The sequence below is a fragment of the Cnephaeus nilssonii genome (assembly GCF_951640355.1).
Source record: "Cnephaeus nilssonii genome assembly, chromosome: 6".
In the NCBI taxonomy this organism is placed as follows: domain Eukaryota; kingdom Metazoa; phylum Chordata; class Mammalia; order Chiroptera; family Vespertilionidae; genus Cnephaeus; species Cnephaeus nilssonii.
This window is the reverse complement of record NC_137077.1, coordinates 87,633,673-87,652,562: the sequence shown is the minus strand read 5'-3', so window position 1 is coordinate 87,652,562 and position 18,890 is coordinate 87,633,673. Positions and strand designations below refer to the sequence as shown.

Sequence of the window (18,890 nt, the reverse complement as noted above, 5' to 3'; positions counted from 1 at the left end):
TGGGAAGGGATACAGCAAAAGTGTCATCCCAGCCCTAAAGAATAAGGGTGAAGTCCAGATGGTGTGATGATAATGACACAACATTTGTGAAGTAATACTATGTTCCAGACTCATTAATTATCACAACATACTTAGAAGGTAGGTTTTATTTTTAATTTTATGTATTTTTAAAGTTTTATATTACAGTTTACATTCCATGTTATATTAGCTTCAGGTATATATCATAGTGCTTGGGCACTTACATAACTTACCAAGTGTTCCCCGTGATAAGTCTAACACCCACCTGGCACAGCACATAGTTATTACAATATTCCCTATGCTGCACTTTACATTCCTGTGATTATTTTGTAACTGCCCATTTTTTAGTTCTTAATTCCTTCCCTCTTTTCACATAGCTCCCAAACCCCCTCACATCTGGCAACCATCAGTTTGTTCTCTGTATCTATGAGTTTATTTCTGTTTTATTTGTTTATTTATTTTGTTTTTTTTTCTTTTCCACCTAGAAGTGAAATAATGTGATACTTGCCTTTCTCTGTCGGACTTATTTTACTTAGCCCAAATACCCTCTGTGTACATTCATGTTGTCACAAATGTCAAGATTTCATTCTTGTTTATGGCTAAGTAATATTCCATTGAATATGTACCACACCTTCTTTATCCATTTGTCTATTAATGGACACTTAGGTTGCTTTCAGACTTCATTGCAAATAATGCTGCAATGATCATAGGGGTCCACATATTTTTTTCAAAATAGTGTCTTAGATTTCTTCAAATAAAAACTCAAAAGTGGAATTGCTGGGTTATTTGGTAGTTCTATTGCTTGCCTCCATTTTGTTTAGTTCTTTTTCTGGAGTTTTGTCTTGTTTAATTTGGAATATATATTTTTTCTCCTCCTTTTGACTTTCTCCTGTGCTTGTTTCTATGTATTAGGTAGATCTGCTATGTCTCCCAATCTTGGGAGGGTCACCTAAAACAGTAGGTGTCTTAATGGGTTCAGTGGCACAGTCTCCTTGGTCACCTGAGATGGGTGTGCCAGGGCTGTCCTTTGTGTGGGTTGTGTGTGCCCTCCTGTTGTAGTTGAGCCTTGATTTCTGTTGGCATATCAGTGGGTGAGATTGAGCCCCAAGCTGCCTGGGTGTGAGGGCTGACCATGACTACAACAGACAACCTAATGGTGTGCGAATGACCCCATAGAATGGGGTTCATTTGGGGCTCTGGTGCTACTGAATTTGCCCTTTCAGTGTGTCATTTGTGGAACTAATTGGGTGGTGCTCTGCTGTGGTCTGAAGCTGGCCACTGGGTGTGTTATTTTTGGGGCCTCTTGAGAAGAGCTCCAGTGTTAGCCAAAGTGAGCTGCTGCCTGCCTGGCCCGCGGCCACCTGGTAGGAGCTACAAAATGATCGGTGGTTGGTAGCTCCCTCTGTTGGGTTGGAGGCATCTGGTACCAGTTATGCTATGGACCGAGTGTGACTGCCACTCATGCCAAGCTTGGGGCTAATTAGCAAGAGGTGCAGGGCATACAGAGGCTACCCACTGCTTGTTTGGGGTTTGTAAATCTTTGAGAGATTTTAGGGAAGTCCACAGCTCAGGCCAAGGTTGGTTGTTTGTGAGGAACAGCCTTTGAAAGAGATTCATGCTGAAAGAGAGTTCAGTGAGGTAAGGTCTCAAGGAACCACCAGGGAGGGGCAATTGGGGTTAGCCAGGCTGATGGAGATTCAGATGTAGTACACACCTGTGTCTGCCTGCGGTGTGGGGAGAGGGCTCAATAAAGGAATAGTGGCACATGTCAGTACTTCTGTCCATGAGAGAGCTGCCCCTCCTTCCCTCTTTCTGAAGCCAGTCAATTCAGTTTCTCCCCATATGTCCCTGGTGCTTTCCAAGCTGCTGTTCCTTTGCTGGAGTTTAGGGCAAGTGTGAGCGAGTGAGTCTTCGTTCGGGTTCTTTAAAAGGATATCTGGTCTACAGCAGCCCTCTGTCTCACCTGGATGGACTTCCTGCTGATTTTCACAGACAGATATTGTGGGGACTCCTATTCCTAGCACTGGTTCTTTGGGCTGGGGAGTGAGGTGTGAGCCAGGACCCCTCACTCCTCAGTGAGGACCTTCAAAGCTGAGAAGGTCTTACCCACTACATGTGGGTGTGAGGCCAGCCCATTTTGCATCTGTGCCCCTCCTACCCTCTATATATCCTTAGTTATAGGAGTTCTGTTCAGCTAGTCTTCAGGTGGTTCTCAAGGGTGGTTGTTCTATAATTTAGTTGTAGTTTTGATGTGGTTGTGGAAGGAAGCAAGCACAGACTCTTCCTTGGGTAGGTTTTATTTTTATTATTCTAAGTTTACAGATGAAGAAACTGAAGCACAGAGAATTTAAAGAACCTTGTTTAAGGTAATAAGGTAGTAATTGGCCGAGATAAGATTCAAACCAAGTAATCCTCTACATTCCTTGTTCTTCATCCATCATCATTACTGGTGGAATCTTTATGGTACAGGGTTGGACATCAGGAACTCACTGTCTTAAGATGACATAAACATGGTAGGCAGGATGTGAGATGGTGGAAATAGAAACTATAATCCTGTTGGATGCACATGAATGCGGATGACCTTCTTGGCTAAGGCCCTACATTGTCCCTGCCACCGGAGGTCAGGGTGATTTGCTATCTTCTGCTTCAGAGCTGTGCCTCTGGGCTCAAACATTCTTTCAATTTGATTCCCCACAGATATCACTTTTAGAAGATGCCATTTAACCACCAAAATCTTGCTGCCAGAATATTCCTTTTGAAAGCCTTTTCTGGCCATCATGAGTAGTATTTTGTGTCTTACTGATATAAATATGATCTCTAATAGGAGCAGTCTGCAGTAGCTTGCTAATGATGAGAAAGAAACCTGAGTGACCCCACTACACAGGCCTTGCAAGTGTCTTTGAAACCAAAGGTGATTCCTAAAGTTCAAGCTTTTTTCACTTTCCCCGGAAAACTATACATTACTTTATGGGCCATCAGAAAAATACCTCCTTCCCTCAGGCATCATCCATACCCTTTGATGGAGCCATGGACATTACACAGAAACACTTATATGTTTTATTTACACAGAAACACTCCATGTTTTACTTACAGAACTCTGGAATCGATTATGGAGACATTTCTTCCAGAATGGCACTCCGGGAAAACCTGAAATGTAAAACTTTTGATTGGTATCTGAAAAATGTTTATCCAGTCCTGAAGCCAATCCACAACATTGTAGGCTATGGAAGAGTACGTATTATGAAATTGCGTTTCAGATTTTAAATATTTGACTGTAACAGACAATGAAACCTGAATCACATGACTACCCAGAAAAGGGTTTCCCAAACCCATCCTGTCCAAGATTCTCTACCTATCCCCCAACTCCTTCCTCAAGTGATTTGCCCTTGGGCCCTCTCAGTTCCTGTTATCTCTTACTTCCCAGTTCCCATCTTTCCTTCTCTTTGCCTCTGCTTCCTTACTTGGCAGTGCTTGCTCTGCCTCTCCCGTTTCTCAGCCAATCAGGGTGTTTGGCCTCACCCACCTGAAGGAGGCTGTAGGTGTCACTTTATATAAATGTTGTGATGGTCCTGGTGGGCGGGTATTCCCAGGAAGTGGGGGTCACAGCAATGCCTCATTTCAGCATTTGTCTTAGAAATTTGCTTAGAAAATTGCTGTCAGGATAGCAAACTGCTGGTCCCTTTGGCTGGTAATTCGTGGCACCTTGGAGTACTGGGGAAAATGCAGGGTCCGGGAGGCTTGGTGCTCTCTTTCTCGGACTCTTTCCAATCATGTTGTCATGTGTTTTGCTCCTTCAGATAAAAAACTCACTAAATGAAAATGACTGCCTGGATCGGGGCCCTATTACAGGCAAGACCCCCATCATGTATTCCTGTAATGAATACAGTCCACAGGTATCTTCCACAATCTTCTTTGCCTGGACAGGATGAGTCTGTTGAGGCTCAGCCCTAGCAACCTTTGCCAGATTTTGACTCAGTGTCAGATGTCAGGGAGGCAGGAGCTGGGAATCCTGGGTAATGAGTCATGGTGAAACCCCAACCTATACTTTTAACTAAGCACTTCCAAGTTCATTAAAAAAGTTATGGCAGGGCAGTTCTATTTCAGATATGAGTAGGGTAGGTGGAAAGGCTCTGAGCTGTTGCATTCATTCTCCATGCTGATATTTTCATTGACAAAACCTTCAGTTCCCCTTTCCCCTCTTCCCACTGCCTCCATCCACCCCCACCCCCCACTGCTCCTTGTGTGGGAAGGTGGAGAGCGGGCACTACCTTGGCTTCTTCCATAGAGAAGGAAACAGGGCCTAGAGAAGAGAGTCCCTGGCGGAATGGGGACAGGAGAGATCTGGCACCAAGTGGGAGGTGTAGCAGGGGACTTCTTTTTCCCTGAGACTACTCACATCTATCATGTTACTTTGCATATTGCCCTCACAGGAACCTCTTGAGGGATGCAGGATAGATAGCATTTCCACTTTCCAACAACAACAACAACAACAAAAGTGCTGTGACACAAAACAACTTACTTGTTCGAACTCACTGAGCAAGGGAGGGTCAGATTGAGAATTTGAAAGGTTTCCTGACAACAAGCTCACAGCGGAGGCTTCCGATGACACCTTATGAAGTTCAGTTGCGTTTTCCCCCCGAACCTTCCCCCGCCCCCCCGCCCCAAAGATAAGCTCCCTCATCCATGCAAGCCATGATTCTGTTGGGTTCCTTGCATGGAAGGAGGCAGGCTAGTGCTCCCACCTCATGCCTGATCTCCCTAAAATCAACTGGGGGTTGTGGGAGAAAGAAACACAGGGTACTGCTTATTACTCAGGAAAATTCAGTGCTCCCCCTGGTGACTGAGTGTCCACAGGACCCATAGCAGTCTTTATGTCCACTATCCGGGTCAAGGGCCTCTCCACAGCCTGTGCCTACAGCAGATCCCTTTGCTGTCTTTCAGAAAGTCTACTACCATCTAACTGGGGAGTTGTATGTGGGACTGATTGCAGAGGCAGTTGCTGAGGACAACTGCCTGACAGACCCTGGCAGTGGGGAGAACCCCACTTTGGAGCCATGTTCCAAGGCAGCCCAAAATGGACTACACATATATTGGGATTTTAAGCCGGTGAGTTGTGTACTTTTTAAAGGATAGATATATTCAAATATAATCTGAGAGATTCATATTTGATTTCATAGTGTTTTAGAAAGACTCAGTTTGTGACAATGTGTAGGGAAAACACCAGAAACAGGGAACTGGGTATGGAACACTGAGTCTGTTGACTAAGGTGGGGTGTTGAAGGGAAAAAAATCTGGAATCTGTTATAGCTTAACAGGTAAGCATTTGGGTTTGAATCATAGTTCAGTTACATTTAGCAATTTTGTTACCCTCTCTGAGACTCAGTTTCCTCATCTATAAAATGGAAATAGTATTGACTTTATAGGTTGGGAGGATTAAATGAGATAATGTGTGTAAAGCATTTTAGCATAGTGTCTGGCACATAGAAAGTATTTAATAAATACTAGAGGCACAGTGAACAACATTCATGCATGAGGGTGTTCCTCAGCCCAGCCTGCACCCTCTCGAAATCCAGGACCCCTCAGGGGATGTCTGACTGCTGGTTTAGGCCCAATCTCACAGGGATACCTGCGGGATCGGGCCTAAACCGGCAGTCGGACATTCCTCTCACAATCCAGGACCGCTGGCTCCTAACTGCTCGCCTGCCTGCCTGATCACCCCTAGCCACTCACCTGCCTGCCTGATTGCCCCTATCTGCTTGCCTGCCTGCCTGATCAGCCCAAACCATTTGCCTACCTGTAACCCTGCCTGATCACCCTAACCACTCGCCTGTCTGCCTGATAATCCCTAACCCCTCTGCCTGCCTGCCTGATTGCTCCTAACCACTCACCTGCCTGCCTGATTGCCCCTATCCACTCTGCCTGCCTGCCTGATCACCCCTAACCCCTCTGCTTATCTGCCTGATTGTCCCTAACTGCCTCCGTCTGCTTGCCTGATCATCTCTAACCACTCTCCTGCCTGCCTGATTGCCCCTAACTGCCTGATTGCACCTAACCACTTGCCTGCCTGCCTGATCACCCCTAGCTGCTTGCCTGACTGCCTGATCACCCCTAACCTCCTCTGCTTCAGCCCCCACCCACCATGGCAGCCACCTCTGCCTTGCCCCCTGCTGCTGCAGCTTCGTCTGGAAGGTCATCCAGAATGATGTCCGGAAGGTCGTTTGCTGTTAGGTCTAATTAGCATATTACACTTTTATTATTATAGATTAGCCATTGTGATCAGTTTTATTGTTAATACTAAGCAGAGAGTCTGGAGCACTGGGCTGAAATTTGACAGGGACTATATAAAAGTCCTGACTTTAACTTGAACATCAATTGAGCAAGAACAAGGTGGAAGGAATCTGGCACATTTATATGATAGTGGCATGAGGGACTTGGTCTGTGTGTGAATTTACTGTGTGATAGGGCAGCATTAAGCCGCACTGGCAGGATTGTGATGTCCTGATTGAGGGTGGCAATGCTTTGTCTATGGACATACCTCTGAGTATGTTGGTACTTTATGAGGTTCAGGAACCTCATATAAAAGGACATGGACAATCTAACTCAGAAATTCCTAACTTCAAGCTCATAATCTCTTTGGAAATCTGCAGAATGGGAATGGACTATCTCCAGAAAAACATATATATGCACATATGGGCACAATTTTGCTTACAATGCCAAAGGGGTTTTGGATCTTAGATGAAGTCTCTCTTAACTAGACAACATCAGTGAATAGGAGGGGAGTAAGTCCTGTCTTTCTGCCTAAACTGTATGGAAATATATATAATTCTATGCAAGGCCATGCTTCCACTTATCTGAGGCACTTTTGTGGGTGTTCTTTTCTCCCCTCCCACCTTTTTACCCAGCCAAATGCAAAATGTTCCTCTGAATTCTCTATGTGCTATCAGCGCCCCTCTTCTACACCTTGTCTCATTGTCTGTTTTAATTGCCTACTCACTTGCTTCTTTAATCACTAGACTGTAAGCTGGAAGGCAGGGCCTGGGTTTTGTGTGTTGTTTTCTCTAGCACCTAACAGAGTACCTGGAACATTGCAGGCATTCAAGAAATGGTTGCAGAACAAATAAAAGATTGGCAGACCTGGAGGTAGAGGAGAGGCGAATCTAGAGAAAAGATGATGCTGTGTTCGCGAGAAAGAGGAAGTAAACTTGTTCAATGTCTACAGGAGGGCAGAACTAAGACCAGTTGTTGGAGGTCAAGGACTTTGACTTAACATAATGGGCAAGGGGAGGAATTTCTAACGGTCTAATGGCTTACGCTGTCCTACAAAAGAATGGGCTGCCTGGCAAGGTGGTGAGCATTCTGTCAATAGTAGTCACCAAGCAAAGCATGTCTGAGCATCTGGCAGCTAGTGCAGTTAATGTGAGTTTTTGACGTCCTTAATGATACCTTTTGTAGAAAATGCAATTCCAGGTTAATTTTCATTAAAAATTAATGTTCAATTTATTAAAGTTATAAATTAAAGACCTCTAGTTTTTCTTTAAGCTTTTATGTTCCGCTCACAAATTTTATTTTATCTATGAACCTATCAAGTTTAACAATCACTTTAAAAAATGTATCTTTATTGTTGAAAGTATTACAGATGTCCCCTTTGTTGTTTTTTTATCCCATTGACCCCCTCCACCCTGCACCTGCCCCTCCCCGGAACAATCACGTTTGAAGTGTCTAATCTATATGACTTTTATTTGTTTTTCTTGTTTTATTATATTAGCTAGATTTTCTAGTACTATGTTAAATAAGAGTGGTTATAGTGAATATCCTTGCCTTGTGTTCAAACGTAGGGGGAAAGCACTGAGTATTTCACCGTTAAGTATAACATTAGCTGTAGATGCTAATGTTATCTGCAGTTGAAGTAATTTCCCTGTGTTTTTAACTTTTTAAGCATTTGTTTTATTATGAATGTGAATTGGATTTTGTCAAACACTTTTTCTGTGTCAATTGACATGATCATGCTTTTTCTTTTTTAGCTTATTGATATAATGGATTACACTGATTAATTTTCAAAGTCGAAGCAGGCTTGTGTACCAGGAATAAATCACACTTAGTCATGGTGTATACTTTTATTCATACTTTGCTGGATTTGAATTGCTGGTATTTTATTGAAGATTTTTGTGTCTAAGTTGGCTACAGTTCATGTTTTGCAGCTTTTCTGTTTTTTAGTCTTTGGTTTTAGTACTGGCCTTATGGAGTGAGTTAGGAAGTGTTTACTCTTCCTGTTGATAACATTTATCCTTTTGATAAAAATTTTAGAAGAGACCAATTTCTGGAAGAGGCATTTTCTGGAAGAGATTCTCTGGAAGAGATTGTCTTAAATTGGTGTACAACATAGTACTAGAAATTCTAGCCAATATAATCCTTCTTTAAATGTTTAGTGCACTTCTTTAGTGAGATCTTTGGGCCTGGAAAAATTCTTTTTCAGGAGCTTTTATATAATGAATTGAAAAAAAATTTTAATGGTACAGGGCTATTCAGATTATTTATTTTGAGTTTTTATAATTATTTATGACTAGAGGCTGATGCACAAAATTCGTGCAAGAGTTAGACCCTCCTTTCCCTAGCTGCCAGCACCAGCTTCCCTCTGGCACCTGGGACCCGGGCTTCCCTCACAGCCCTGGCTTTGTCTGGAAGGATGTCTGGTCTAATTAGCATATTATGCTTTTATTATTATAGATGATTGAGTTTTGTTTGTTTATGGTTTTTGGAAATTAGCCCTTTTCTTCAAATTTATAAGTTTAGAGTTATTTGTAGTGTTTTATTTATTCACTAGAGGCCCGGTGAATGAAATTCATGCACGGGTAGTGTGTCCCTCAGCCCAGCCTGCACCCTCTCCAATCTGGGACATCCCTCTCACAATCCAGGATTGCTGGCTCCCAACCACTCGACTGCCTACCTGCCTGATTGCCCCTAACTGCTTCTGCCTGCCAGCCTGATCACCCCCTAACCACTCCCCTGCCAGCCTGATCGATGCCTAACTGCTCCCCTGCCAGCCCAATTGCCCCTAACTGCCCTCCCCTGCCAGCCTGGTCACACCTAAATGCCCTCCCCTGCCAGCCTGGTCACTCCCAACTGCCCACCCTGGCAGGCCTTGTTCTTTCCAACTGTCCTCCCCTGCAGGCCTGGTCACCCCTAACTGCCATTCCCTGCTGTCCTGGTCACTTCTAACTGCCCTCCCCTGCAGGCCTGGGTCCCCCCCCAACTGCCCTCCTCTGAAGGCCTGGTCCCTCCCAACTTCCCTCCCCTGCAGGCCTGATCGCCCACAAAGGCACTCCCCTGCTGGCCATCTTGTGTCCACATGGGGGCGGCCATCTTGTATGTTGGAGTGATGGTCAATTTTCATATTACCTCTTTATTAGATAGGATTTTTTATTACTGAGATATAATTGACATATTACATTATTTAATTTCAGGTGTACAACATAATATACTATATAATTTATTACAAAATGATTACACATACAATAAGTTTAGTTAGCATCCATCACCAATTACAAAATATTTTTTATTATGAGAATTTTTAAGATCTACTCTCTTAGCAACTTTAAAGAGGATTTACAATTTAATAAATACCCTTACACATTATAGACTATATTTATAAATTTAATACATTAAATTTTCTTTAAGACATTCAATTATCTGAATTTAAATTAAATAATTCTTAAGATCATTTAAGTGTTTAAAAGTTTGCAATCCAGTAAAATTTCAACATGTAATCACAAATTTAATTATTCAATTACAACTTTTTAAATTGGTAGCACAGTATTTTTAAAAATATTTTTATTGATTTCAGAGAGGAAGCGAGAGGGAGACAGAAACATCAACAATGAGAGAGAATCGTTGATCAGCTGCCTCCTGCATGCTCCCAACTGGGGATCGAACCTACAACCTGAGCATGTGCCCTGACTGGGAATCGAACTGTGACCTTCTGGTTCATAGGTCGATGCTCAACCACTGAGCCATGCCGGCCGGGCTGGTAGAACAATATTAATCTGTAACACAATTTTTCTTAAATATAGCATGCACTTAAAAACAGTAATACTAGTATATGCAGAATCTTTAACAAATACTATGTCTTTGGTTCCTTTAACATTTATATTTAAGTGCAAATCTCCTGGGAATCAAAGATATTACATACGCTAAAGAAACAATTATGACATCCCAAACATTTTGGGGGTTGCTTTTTCAAGAGAATTTTGGAAGATTATTTTCTCAGGTGGCTGAAGTTGCTGACAGAATACAGGTTGTGGTGGGTGAGCCCTGGAGCTGCAGGGCAGCTGGGAGAGCCTGCCCACCTCTCTGGTATCTGGGCTGGATCCCTTTGTATGTCACTATGCCAAGAACTCCAAAGTCAAAGAGGGAGGCAACCATGTAGATGATGGTGTTTCCTGATTTCGAGTCAGTTTTACGTCAATTCATTCCATCTGAGCCTTTCATAACTGTCTTATCCCAGTCCTTTCAGATATGAACATGATATTTGATTGAAAGTTGGGACCCTTTTGTGCTCTATTTACTTTGTAGACACAACTACATTTATTCTACTAAAAAGTTACCAAAGATATATTCCAGAATTGAGGGGGATGGGTAAGACTAGACAATCCTTTTGTTTTCTTCCAAATTCATGATTAACATTTTGAGTCAACCAGGTGAGGTTATGACCTTCAAAGACCACAGAGAATGGAGCCAGTGACCATGAAGAGACCCAATGTGAAGAGATGAGTCAGAATAGAGACACATCTGAATTTAGAAAGAATGTGGTGAAGGTCATTGTTAGGAAGTCTTCCAGTTGGAGTGACAAGAGAATCTCTGGGAGAGGTAGTGAGGAGACCACTTGTAGTCAGGGTTCAAGAAGTGACCTCCTGGGGGGTGCTCTCCCAAGCTGCCCGTGGGAATAGTTCCAGAAAGCAACTTAGCTTTCTATAGGGAAAACACTAACACTGATCAGAACCCCAAAACTAATTATGCCCCCTTTAAAGGCACTAAATCTCTTTTAAGACAATATCTTAATATAAGGAATAATATAGAACGTAGATCAAGATTCGTATAGAAAATATCTTACTATTTATCATGGCAAAATATTAGGAACAATTGAATGCCTAACAATATGGGAGATTTTTGTTCATCCCTTGAACTGAATATTATATCACCATTCAAACTATCCATAAGAAATATATTTTCAAAAAATTAATGAAATTGAAAAATGTACATGATGTAATGTTAGATTTAAAGTATCCTATCTAATAATAGAGTAACATGTAAATTACCATCACTCCGCTACGCCCACGATTGGGTGGCAGGAGGCTGGGGGGCGGGACTCGGGGTGGCCTATCCGGCCATTGAGAGGCACGGATCCGCTGCCACTGAGGGGGGCTACCCTGTTGTTGAGAGGTGCAGGGGGCGGGACTCCCGCCCCCTGTGCCTCTCAACGGCCAGATCCGCGGCCTCTGAGGGGGCCTGCCGTGGACACCCAGCTGCGCCTCTCAACGGCAGGGTAGCCAGGTGTCCACAACAGCCCCCCTCAGCGGCCGCGGACCATCAAAAGTCGGGGAGCTGGGTGCCTGTCTGCTCCGGCACCAGGCCTTTTAGAAGCCTCCGCCGAGCCTGGTGCACCAGCGGACAGGCACCCAGCTCTACCGCGAAAAGCGAAAGCGTGTAGGGGACCCTATACGTGCATGATTCAATCATGCACTGGGCCTCCAGTAGGATATAAAAACTTTATATGCAATGCTGTCCCATCATGAGTGCTTCTAATTTTAAACATATTTTTTCCAAGTTAAAAAATAAGCATATATTCCTTTTGTAAAAGGGAAAAATAAATAAAAACAAAAATCTCTTTAAAACTGGCAGGCAACACCCCCAAATAAAAACCAAAGCAAAAATGTATTCGATCCAGATGAACACAATGCAAAAGAAACCAGAGTCTAGAGAGGATGTAAGGAATACTGCCAGAACACATCTCAATTGTAAATGACTCGAAAATAGAAAAAAGATCATTGACTCTCTCAGAAAGATCACAATAAATTATAATAGCCAAGATTTATTGAGTACGTATTATGTACCAGGCACTGGGTTAAACATGATCTATTTTAGTCTTTACATAAATTTGATAAGAGAAGTATTATCGTTAGCTCTACTTTAGCTATGATGTAACTAAAGCACAGAGAAGTCACATAATATTCCCAAGGTCACACAGCATAGTAAATGCTGTGGGTTCAAAGACAGAATTTGAACCCACTGTTTGTTATTGCTTTATCCACTATTTGTTATTGCTTCGTTGCGTAGGAAGTTTGTTTCTGAAAAGGGAGAAAAACGCTGAATGTTGGTTTGAAAAGGAAGATAGAGTTAAGGGTGTTTTTCCCCTTCTTTTATACTGGGACATTTGGATATATTTAAAGTCAGTAGAAAAGGAAGCTGCTAAGAGGAAGAAATAAAGGAAGGAGTTAGGCAGGAAGAGTGTTTCTCTCTATATGTCAAGCACGGCTGGGCTCAGACATAGGGACTGCTGGCAGGAGACAGAAGCAGGGCAGCTCCTCTGAGACCGCCTATGTCACTGGGATGAGCGGCTAGACTGCCTGGAAGTGGGGTCTTCTAACAAAGTGAAAACTAAAGGCATTGAGTGAAAGGGATACAGCATGCGAAGGAGACCTGGAGGAGTAACCTTAAGGAATAAGCCAGGTGCCGAGGCCAGACTGCTCTAGGCACATCTGTGGGCTAGGTCCACTCCAATGGTGGCCCTGTGTTGTCTGAAAGTGGGGGCCAAGAGACAGGAGCAGCGGGAGTGATGGGAAGAGCTCAGGAACCGGAGAACCACCTGGAATGGTGATGCTGGATGGATGCACCGTGGGAGGTGGGGGTGGAGGGAGTCCCGTGTGGCCGGGGGCAGGTGACATTTGGGAACAGGGCTGTTGGGGGCAGTTTGTGATTGCAAGAGAAGAGAGGTATGGAGCTGAGGGCTAGGGAGGGAGCAGGGATGTGGCTTTGAGAATGTGGTCTCTGCCTCAAGATGCTCAATAAAACATTAAACCTAACTTTAACCCTAATATTACTGCTCAACCCATTCTATAGATGAGGAAACTGAGACTAAGGCAGGTTAGGTAATTTGCCAAAGGCCTCTCTGTACATGTTTGAGCAGGGATTTAACACAGATGTTTTATCTCTAAAGCCCGCAACATTCCCAGTAGTAAATCCTCGTGAAGCCCCCACAGGGGAGAAGCAGGAACTGCCCCCCAGAGTGATGGAGAAAATAGGTTGAGATTCCTGAATGTAGCTCCCTCTCCAGTCCTACCACAGAGCCTCCCTGAAGAAGGAGGGAGAATCCTAATGGGTGTTACAGGCTCAGAGCTGCAGGCGTGAAAAGGAAGGTGGGTCATGGCTCTCCAAGGGGCATCATGTCTTGTCAGTCACACCGACCTGATGCTCAATCTCAGGAGAGGCAGCCGATAACATCAGAACCCAGCACTGCAGGGCTTACCCCAGATCTATGATGAGGTCACCGCGGGGCTGGGAGAGAAAGCTCTGGGTGACCCGAAGCTACACTTTGCTTCCTCTGTCCTCTGGGTGGCTTGCCGAGAACCCAGGGACCCTCCAGCTTTTCTGTGAGCAGAGCAGGGAGTGGAGGCGCAGGGAGGTGAGGCACGCCTAGGGCGTTTCAATACCTTGATTGTCTCTCTTCCCATCCAGGGAAGAGCCATCATAAACAGGGCCACCAAACGATGTCTGGAGATAAAGAAGGTTTCCAGTTACTATGTGCCTGTGCTGCGGACCTGCACCACACAAGTGTGGACAATCCAGCACACCCTCGGACACTGGGGGTCCAACTAGCATCCAGCGATCCTCAGAGAGCCTAGATTTGAGACACCAGGTCTTGCCACTGATATGGCTTCTACTCCCAATGCTGTTCAGCGTGCCAGCGGGTGAGAGAAAGAAAATGTGTGTGTGTGTTAAGCAAACGTGACTTCTGCCTGCGACACACAGGATGGGGGAGGGGAGGACTGAGCACGTGTCCTGGAGCCCTGGCCGGGGAGAGTAAGGAAGCAAGAACGCCTCACCCAGCTTCCCTTGGAATGATACTGTGTATATCAAACGCCATTCTTGGAAACTCCTTCATCTGGCTGGCGCGTGGGGGAGAGAACCAGGAGGGTGGAAGATTATCTTTGACTTCCGCCGGCGCTGGTTGGTCTTCATTCCTGACAACTACGGCTGTCATCTGCCCCTCACCTTCTCCCCATGGGCTCGGAGACGCCCCGCCTTGGGGCTGCCGCACTGCAGAGGCCCAGTCATCACCGGGGGCAGCCAGACACCTGCTCAGGGGCCGCCCACTCTCCAAAGCCATGCCGCTGCTCCTACTCTCTTTTCTGGGCTGTCCTGAAAGATACAACAAAATAGATAAGGAATCTTAAAAATTCCCCCGTTTACCCACTCTCTCCAGTACCAACTAGGTTCCAGAGGCTGAGCGCAGCTCCTCAGCTCTGCACAGTGCAGGGAGAATGGTGGAGACATCCAAGCATCTGGATCTTTCTCCAAGTAGCTCACACTATTTAATAGACTTGGTTACCCTTTTCCTTCCACAATCCTGAAAATTAGAGAAAAGGAGGCTTGAAGCGGAGAGGCATCACTTACTGGGACACAAAGGAAGGACTGTAGGACAAACTTGAAACCAGGACTCCTTACTGACATCACTGGGTGAGCCCTTTCCCCCAGCTGGCGAGGTGGGAAGACAGGTTAGAGGATGGGAGCCGGCTCCATGGGGGGAGGAGAGGTAGAATGACTGTGTGTGTGTGTGTGTGTGTGTGTGTGTGTGTGTGTGAGAGAGAGAGAGAGAGAGAGAGAGAGAGAGAGAGAGAGAGAGAAAGTGTGTGTTGTGGGCTCAGCTTTCAAGTATGAACTCACAGGGCCCCTTCTTCAGGGGTCACTTTGCCCCCTTGTCTCATATCAGAGCTATGTGGGAATCATTAAATTCCTGTAGACAACTGGCAAGCAAGACACTGTTAATTGAGAACAGAATTAAATCAGTTAGAATTTTTAAAAATAAGCTTTTAGAAGTGTACAAGTCATAATTGTACAGCTTGACAACATTTTCACAGTGAACACCATATCAAAAATGAAAACATTGCCACAGATAAGATTTTACCATGAAAAATTACAGAACAGGATAAATGTTAAGCAAATGTATAACTTCTAGCTTCTCCCTAGCAAATTGAAGGAAAAACGCAATTCCTAGCAAAGTTTTTTAAAAAGCACGTATCCAATAGAAAAATAGACAAAAGACACCGTATCTTAAACATATGAAAAGATGTTTAACCTCATTTATAGTTAGAGAAATGCAAATTAAAACTGTACTGAAATAATTTTTCACTTGAATTGGTGAAAATTAAAAAGTATGACAGCACATTCTGTTGGCAAGATTATGAGAAACAGGGAGCCTCACATTGTGATGTAGGGGTGACGTAGGGGTGCAAGCTGGTTCAAGCCTTTTGGAGAGATATTTGGCAATATCTAAAAAGATTATATGTACATTTTTAATTTGTGCCAATAATTCTACTTCAAGGAATTTACGCCTCCAAAAAGAAGAAAATACTTATGTACAAAATAATTATTTGCAGTATTGATAAGTGTTAGAAACAAAGTATATGCTCAAACATCAGAGAGTGGTTGAATACATCACCCACAGTGGAGTACTATGCAGCTATAAAAAGAAGTAGGCACATTTCTTTGTACTGATATGGAGCAATTTCCAGTGTGAAAAAGTAAAATGGCATCTATAGTATGTATCTTTTAGGTAAGAAATAAGGAAAAAATATACATGCACCAGTTTATTTATGCAAAATGAAACATAAAGATAAACCAGAAATGACATTGCTCACTGATGGGTGGTGGATAGAAATAGTGTGGAAAGAACTGGGGAGGGGGATAGGGTAGAATGGCTGTGTGAGGAGTGATATTTTCAAAATATACATTTTTTTTCTATAGTCCAGGATTTTAAAACCATGTTATATTTTGTATGCTCAAACATAAATACATAAAACCAGCAGGGAAAGAAGGAAACACAAACGGGATGCAAACAAACACAAGTGAACCTAACTATATTCCTCTAGTTTAAGTGAATACACACTCACTCTAATCACATTCAGCATTCAGCCTCCAGATCTCAATTCTGAAATATTTTCCAATAAGAGGAACTAGGGCTCCTTGGAGATATCGCTGATTTTTGGCTTGGGGGGGGGGGGGCGGCGGCTGGGATGTTTTGATGGGGACATGTCACAATTTACAGCACCTAGGCTCAAGGGGTTCCCATTGGCCAGATCTTTGATAATTGGAAGAATTAAAATAAATGATTTTTATTCAATATACTAGAGGCCTGGTGCACGGATTTGTGCACCGTTAGGGTATCTTGGCCTGGCTTGCACCCTCTCACAATCTGGTATGCCTTGGATGATGTCAGAGGCCTGGTGCATGGATTTGGCCCAATTCCCGCAGGCCAGGCTGAGGGACCCCACCGGTTCACTAATCTGTGCACCGGGCCTCTAGTATGCATATAAGATCTTTGGCTAATCTCTTCCTGCCCTTCCCCTTCCCCCCTTCCCTCTAAGATTCATCAGTCTGTTCCATGTTTCCATGCCTGTGCACTGAACGTCTGCCCCCTGGTGGTCAGTGCGTATCATAGCTACTGGTCAAACATTCGCTTAGGCTTTCATATATATATAGATGACAAGTCATACAATAAAATAAGAATCGATGAGTTCATACAAATGAATGCATGGGTGAACAAATAGATAAACAAGGAAAAAAGCAAGTTCCTCTTTATGGCAGAATGCCAACTAAAAATTGTAAGAAGAATTATGGATTTGGAAAATTATTTGACAACCCACATAACTAAAGTTATTTCAGGCAAGAAACACCAGTGGATATTAAAACAAGTGGGTGGTGAGAAACAGGATACATACACAGTATCAGAGTAATTCCCCAGAAGGTATTTATTAACTACAAAGAAAAAAAATAGTAATTTCAATGTGGAGAAACCGGGCAGACACCATCCTAACTAAGTGATCAATGTTCACATCACTAGTTACTAAAAAAATGGATATCGCGTGCCTCTCAAAATGATTCACCCAGAAGAATACATCATTTCTATGGTATTCCCGACCAAAATACAGAACTTGAATCTATAATCTTGAGGCAACCTCAATTAAATCCAAATTGAGGGACATTCTTCAAAATAAATGGTCTACATGCTTCAAAATTTTCAAAGTCAAAATATAAAGAAAGATTGAGGAACTGCCCCAGAATAAAGCGGACTAGAGGGACATAATAACTAAACGTAATGTGTGATTCTGTATCAGAACCTGGGACTGAGGGAAAATTATTTTTCCTTTGGTTGTAAAGGATAGCAAGGGGATAACTGGTGGAATTTAAGTAAAACTTGGTGATTAGCTAATAGTCCTGTTATCTTCCTGATTTTGATCATTGTACCTCAGCTATATAAAAATGTCCTTGATTTTATGAAATACTCACTGGAAGATGGATTGGGGGAAATTATCTCTGAGATTTTATATGTATGGATAGATAGATAGATGATAGATAGATAGCAGTGGCTGGACAGGTGGACGACAAACCACCAGATGGAACAGTTGGAGCAGGAAATAATAAAACAAATGTGGCAAAGTGAATCTGGATGAAAGGTAAGGGATATACAAATCTTCTCTGTACTATGTTTGCAACTTTTCTGTAAGTCTGAAATGGTTTCAAAATAAAAAGATTTAAAATGTCTGTCTAGATATACATTGAATACCTCTTCCTGCTGAACTGCTTCTATAAGCTGTGCTGCTCAGTCTAACTTTGGTGCTCCTTGTTCAAGGAGGGAATCTGTGATTCTCTCACACCCAGAGCTAGGACAACAGAAAGTGGCTTGGGTGCCCCCCATGCCAGATCTCGGCTTCCTGCAGCTGCTCTGAAGGTAAGGCCAGGATGGTGTCCATGGGCTACTTAGGCCCTGAAACCGTCTATCTACTTGTCCAAAGTTCTGCATGAAATCTGCTTCTCTGCTCACTGTCTGTGACCAGCCTCCGTTGGCCGGAACACGGTGAAGGTCACCTCAGTGACTATCTTTAGTCTAGTCAGGAGACTGTTCCCTTGGTAACCAAGTTCATTTTTTCACTGACTCTTCTCTCTCTGATTTTGGGACTGTTGGAGTTCTACTATAAGTTAAAGGTACCTTATAGACGCAGAAATAGGACAGGCTGACACACAGGCATCATACAAGCCCAACAGAGAAGTAATTCTGTGTTTGCCCCATGAGTCGGATCCCGGGAACCGTGGTCCTGCGGGTGCCCTTCCCTCTGCTCAGACAGGGACAGTCCCTGGGTGTCCCCCATGTCCCTTTCTCTCCCCATCCCACATTGCCTCTGGGTCTGCTGGTGGGTCCCTGGTCGGCCCCTCATGGCCATACGAAGAAGCCACGCCGACCAGCATCCTGAAGGAACCACACCTCACTGTTCCCACGTGCTCCTCTCGGCCCTGTAGCGGCAGGTTTGCTTCCTCTTTTCATGCCCTCTGTCCAAAGCTAAAGGCACAAAGCAGCTGTGCTTGGTCCCCGCAAGTCCCCACAGAAGCCCCGGGGTACAGCTGGGATTTGCCCCTCTCCTTATTGCAGCTGATTCTCTGGGATTGTGGCCCTTTCCAAAGGGAGGTGGGCCAGGAGCCTGCAGTCCCCCCATCAGGACCGGGGAGTCCCTCTGCTCCAGGCCCTAAGCATCCTCCACACAAGGCCTGAGCAGCCCGGTGCTTTCCTTAGGGCAAGCAGCTTCCTGACTGGTGCAAAACCTAAGG

General features: G+C 44.0%; 1 protein-coding gene across 1 annotated transcript in view; it reads left to right on the top strand.

The window, feature by feature from the left end:
• GALNT8 (polypeptide N-acetylgalactosaminyltransferase 8) overlaps positions 1 to 13,886 on the top strand; it is a gene marked incomplete at both ends in the record, with an annotated part of 53,002 nt that extends 39,116 nt beyond the window's left edge. Inside the window, 4 exons of the mRNA XM_079775746.1 lie at positions 3,112 to 3,249; positions 3,816 to 3,911; positions 4,960 to 5,124; positions 13,746 to 13,886. Of these exons, the coding sequence (XP_079631872.1) occupies positions 3,112 to 3,249; positions 3,816 to 3,911; positions 4,960 to 5,124; positions 13,746 to 13,886 (540 nt within the window). The remainder of the gene's footprint in view (positions 1 to 3,111; positions 3,250 to 3,815; positions 3,912 to 4,959; positions 5,125 to 13,745) is intronic.
• Positions 13,887 to 18,890: the final 5,004 nt, after the last annotated feature.